General features: G+C 60.7%; 1 protein-coding gene across 1 annotated transcript; it reads right to left on the reverse strand.

The window, feature by feature from the left end:
- Positions 1-1,503: 1,503 nt before the first annotated feature.
- Positions 1,504-2,562, reverse strand: TBCC (tubulin folding cofactor C; the record flags this gene model as incomplete). Its single annotated transcript, XM_080700582.1, has 1 exon — positions 1,504-2,562. The coding sequence occupies one exon, from the start codon at positions 2,560-2,562 to the stop codon at positions 1,504-1,506; it is 1,059 nt and encodes a 352-aa protein (XP_080556708.1).
- Positions 2,563-5,064: the final 2,502 nt, after the last annotated feature.

Here is a 5,064-nt window from a genome sequence, read left to right on the forward strand (position 1 = left end):
ATCTAATTTGAGCTTGACATCTGTTTCCTGCCGGGCCCTGACTGATAGTGTTTGATTAATGGGTTCAGAATGGCTGGCGCAGGGAATGTGTGTGAGCAGGCGGGCAACAGTGTGTAGCAACAGGAGGCTCAGAACACACGGTAGATGGGCTACTCTTCCCGGCAGGGAGTCCGGGAGGTTTCAGACCAAGAATGACAGAGGTTTTCTTTTGTGCAGGGAACGGAACCCAGGGGCATTGTACCTCTGAGCTACACCTGCAGCCCTATCTATTTATTTATTTATCGTTTGGTACTAGGGATTGAACTCAGGGGTGTCCTACCTCTGAGCTACACCTGCAGCCCTGTTTATTGTTTGGTACTAGGGACTGAATCTAGGGGCATTCTGCTTCTAAGCTACACCTCTGGCTCTACTTAACGTTTATTCTAAACAGGGTTTTAGCCCAGTGTGGTGGTCCACGCTTGTAACTCTAGTACTTGAGAGGCTGAGATAAGAGGATAAGGTACTTATGTGAGGCCCTCTACAACTTAGTGAGACCTTGTGTTTCAAATTAAAAAATAAAATTGGCCAGGCATAGTGGCGCACATTTGTAATCCCAGCGTTTGGGAGGCTGAGACAGGCAGATGTAGGTTGGAGCAGGCAGGGTAGGTGGCTCAGAGGGAGAGAATGCTGCAGGGTACAATCCCCAGTACCATTAAGAAAAAAGAAAAAGCCGGGCATGGTGGCGCACACTTGTAATCCCAGTGCTTGGGAGGCTGAGATAGGAGGATCACACAGGTTGCAAAGAGCCTAAGTAGCTGAGGCTGTCGGCAAACCCCGATCCTCCTGAACCCCATCCCCCCATCCCAGCCTCCCGAATGCTGGGATTACAAGAATGTGCCACCGCATCCAGCTTCTGATTTCAAATCTTTCTTCTTCTTCTTCTTTTTTTTTTTTTTCAGTACTGGGGATGGAACCCAGGTGCATTCTACCTCTGAGCTACACCCCCAGCCCTATTTTTTTATTCTTTATTTTGAAACAAGAGTCTCACTAAGTTGCAAAGGGCCTAAGTAGTTGAGGCTGTCCTTGAACAGAGATCCTCCTGTCTCAGCTTCCCAAATGCTGGGAATACAAACGTGGGCCCCCACACCCAGCTTTTATTCTTTATTTTGAACCAGGGCCTCACTTAAGTTACTGAGGCTGGCCGCAAAACCTGTTATCCTCCCATCTCAGACTCCCAAGATGTGGGATTACGGGCGTAGGCCCCCCACACCTGGCTCTCTCCCCTTATTTGAAATTATCACAGTCAAAGAAAAATTAGAAGACATGATCAAAATAGTAAAAATGTGGTTAGATTTATCAGGAATTTATTGGAAATCACAAGGGGGTACTTATCACAGTCTTAAACCATAAAAACCGAAAGCATACACAACGTGACACTCATGGGGCCGTTAGTTGGCTGGAGTCATTCATTCCCCCGTGGAAAGTACTTGGCAGGCTCGAGGAACAGACGACCGACTAAACTGTTCAGTCCCACTGGGTCTTCCGCTCGCCTTCGGGGAGAATGCTCCAGTTTGGGGAGGCCGCGTCCCTGGCCAGCCAGTTGAAATCGTCAACGTCAGTCCAGTTGTTCTTGTTCCTGTCCAAACCAGAGCCTCGGAAATCCTGGTCGATGCCCGGGTAGCTCCAGGTGTACGGGGCGAACTGGATCCCGCTGCAGTCCTCCACGATGGCCCTGCTGGTCACCTGCAGATAGATGCGGGTGTCTCTGGTGGCGTGTATGCGGAGCTGCTGGCAGGCCACGGCCAGCTGGCAGTCAGTACAGTCCTCCAGGAACACCGAGGTGGACACCGGGCCGCAGAGCACCGTGCAGCCGCGGGCCTTGGCCAGCCGCAGGGTGTTGGGGTTACCGTACAGTCTGACCGTGCAGTGGCTCAGCTCCGTCAAAAGGATGTCGCGCTGATGCAGCTCTTCGGCTCTCTTTTCCAGGACCTGGGCCTCGAGGTTGGAGAAGCCGCAGGCCCAAGCGAGGCCGAGGGCTCCCTCTTCCGTCCCGGGCGGCGAGGGGGCCGGGGCGCCTGCAGCCGCGGGGCCCCCCGGGGCCGCGTCTACCCCGGAGGCCCCGGCGGCCTCCTTTCTCCGGGCCTTGAAGGCGAAGCGCTTCTTGGGCTGCAGCTCCTGCCGCCGCTCGGCCAGGGCGGCCTGCAGCTGCGCCAGCGCCTCCTGTCCCTGCCGCAGGTCGTAGGCCGGCAGGAACAGCACCGAGTCGGTGAGCAGTTTCTGCAGCCCCTGGAGTCGCCCGGCCGCCGCCTCCAGCCGCTCGGCCGCCTCCGCGCCCGGCAGCAGCAGCTCCTCCACCGCCGCGCGCTCCCGGGAGAAGGCGGCGGCGAAGAAGCCTGTCTTCTCCTCTTCCACCTCCTGGTCCTGCCGCTTCTGCCTCCGCCTCTCCGCCTCCAGCTGCCGCTCCCGCTCGCGCCTCTGGAGCCGCTCGGGCAGCGCGCTCAGGTCCCGCGGCGCCCCCACGTCCCGGCCCGCCGCGGCGGCGGCGGCGGCGGCGGCGGCGGCCGCGCAGCCCGCGCTCTCCATCTTGCCGGCCGGCGCCCCGCTCGCTTCCTCCCTGGGGGCGCGCCCTCCGCGGGGCCTCCCACCAACGCGGCCTGCGATTGGCCGCCCCCGCCGACGTCAGCGCCCCGGGCCTGCTTCCCGCGCGCATTGGCTCCCCGGCGCCCGCGGGGCGGGGCCGCGGGGCGGGGCCTCGGGCGGGGGGGTGGGGAGACAAAGGTCCTGCGGACGGGTGGGGCGGGAGGCAGGCGGGGGAAGCTTTTTTCCTCTTAAAGGGGCAGGACTTATATCCGGGATTGTGGGGTGAGTTGCAGCAGCGGTAGCTGCACATGTGGGTTTGTTTATAAGAACAAGGTTAGCAGCTCGCAGGCCGCCCCCTCCCCCCGGCTCTTCCCCGCTACCCCCGAGCCGGCTGGAGACCCGCTGCGGGGCGGCGGGCGGGCTGTGTGCTGGCCGTGGGCGTGGGGGGGGACAGGGAGCGGCGAGGAAGATGGAGGGGGTGTCGCACCTCCCGGCCGGCGCCGGGGGAAGCGGCGGCTGGCACCGCCGGCCGGGCCGCGCGGCCTCGCCCCCGCCCTGCCCGCCGCCCCCCGCGCTGCGGCGCGGCCCGGCCCGGGGCCCGCGGCGGTGGCGGGCGGGGGTCTGCGCCGGCGCGGCCCGGGCGGGGGCGCCTGGGGCCCGGCTCCCGCCGGCCCGCCCGAGGCCGGGGCGCCCGAGGCCGCGGCGCCGGCCCGAGCCCCGGGCGGTGGGAGGGATCCGCACCGGAAGTGGACGCGCGGCCCGGCCGGGGGCGGCGGCCAGACCCCCGCCCGCCCGCGGCCGCGGCCTGCCCGGCCGAGCCCCCCCGGCCCCCGGCCCGCCGCCCGGCAGGGCGCGCGGGGCTTTGTGTCGGCCTTGTTTCCGAAAAAGCAGTGTTGTCCGCCCGAGCGCGGCGCGAGCCTGGCGGGCCGCCTCTCCAGGAGAGCGCGACCGAGCCGACCAGGTCTGGCGACGACGCCTTGGCCACGGGAGGGGGAGGAAAGCCCCGAGTCGCTGCCCCGTGTCCCCAGCCATTGCAGCCGCCCCTGGCGGGGGAGAAAGTTGGTCACCCAGGAGGTGTCTCGGACGGCAGTGGCAGTGAGAGAGAAAGGTTCTGGTGACCAGGCGTCGTGAACGCAGGTGCACGTCCCAGCGTCCCCCGGCTGGCCCACCGCAGGGGAGCAGGGTCCAGACAGGCCCGAGGGTCAGCGGGGGTCAGTGGCGAGGTGGTCCCGACGCGCGGCTCCCGGGGCGGCTGGGGGAGGTGGTCGAGACCGGATCTAGAGCTAGGAGGGCCACGGAGAGGCTGGCTTTGCCGGTTGTCCCTTGGGTCTCCTTGTGGCCTTTGAGGGCAGTGGATCCAGCACGCCTCCCTGAGAGAGCCCACCTCATCAAAGGTAAGAGCCCGCCCCGAGCAAGCAGAGAGGCGCCTCGCCCAGAGCCAGGCCCGGGGCCAGCTGCGCGCCCCCGTCCCGCCAGGGCTTGTGAGTCCAAGTGCTGCTCGTCTTGAGAAACGGGAGAATGCTGAGGTGCTATGGATGTTAATGTTTGTTTGACAGTAATTAAAATACTTTATGATTCTACGTGCCGAGTTAACATTTTGAAATTCTCCAGCATCCATAAAATGGAGAGGGGGTTGCAAGAGATCGTCCGCCATCCCGCAGCCTAGATTACCAGCTGATGATCCTGAGTTTCTAAAGCCCTAGTCAGGCCGGGCATGGTGATGCACACTTGTAATCCCAGTACTGGGAAATCGAGACAGGACCATCACAGGTTCAAGGCCAGTCTTAGCTGCATTTTGAGATCCTCCGGAACTCGGCGAGACTCTGCTTCAAAATAAAAAATAAAAAAAAGACTGGGAGTTTAACTCGGGGGTAATGTCCCTGGGTTCAATCCTCAATACCATTTATTAAATAAATAAATAAATAAATAAAGCTAGGTTTGGTGTCACCGGCTTGTAATCCTGAACTTGGGAGACTGAGACAGGAGGATTGCAGGTTCTCAGACAGCCCCGCCTGCCTAGTGAGGCCCTCTGCAACCTAATGAAACTCTGTTTCAAAATAAAGAATAAAATAGGGATGGGGTGGAGCTCAGAGGTAGACCCAGTATTTGGGAGACTGAGACAGGAGGATTGCAGGTTCTTGGGTGCTTAATGAGGCCGTCTGCAACTTAGTGAGACTCTGTTTCAAAATAAAGAATAAAATAGGAATGGGGTAGAGCTCCAGTTCCATCGCCAGCACCACACACACACACACACACACACACACACACACACACACACAAAATTGGGACTTCCCTTTTAAAACAATCACATTGCTGGGCATGGTGGCACACGCTTGTAATCCCCGCGCTTGGGAGGCTGAGACAGGAGGATCGCACGGGTTCGAAGCCAGCCTCAGCTACTTAGTGAGGCTCTAGGCAACTTAGTGAGACCCTGTTTCCAAATAAAATAGAAAAAAAGAAGGTCTGGGAGTGTAGCCCGAATGTAGAAAGCCCCTGGGTTCCACC

The sequence above is a fragment of the Muscardinus avellanarius genome (genome assembly GCF_963383645.1).
Source record: "Muscardinus avellanarius genome assembly, chromosome: 8".
Taxonomy (NCBI): Eukaryota; Metazoa; Chordata; class Mammalia; order Rodentia; family Gliridae; genus Muscardinus; species Muscardinus avellanarius.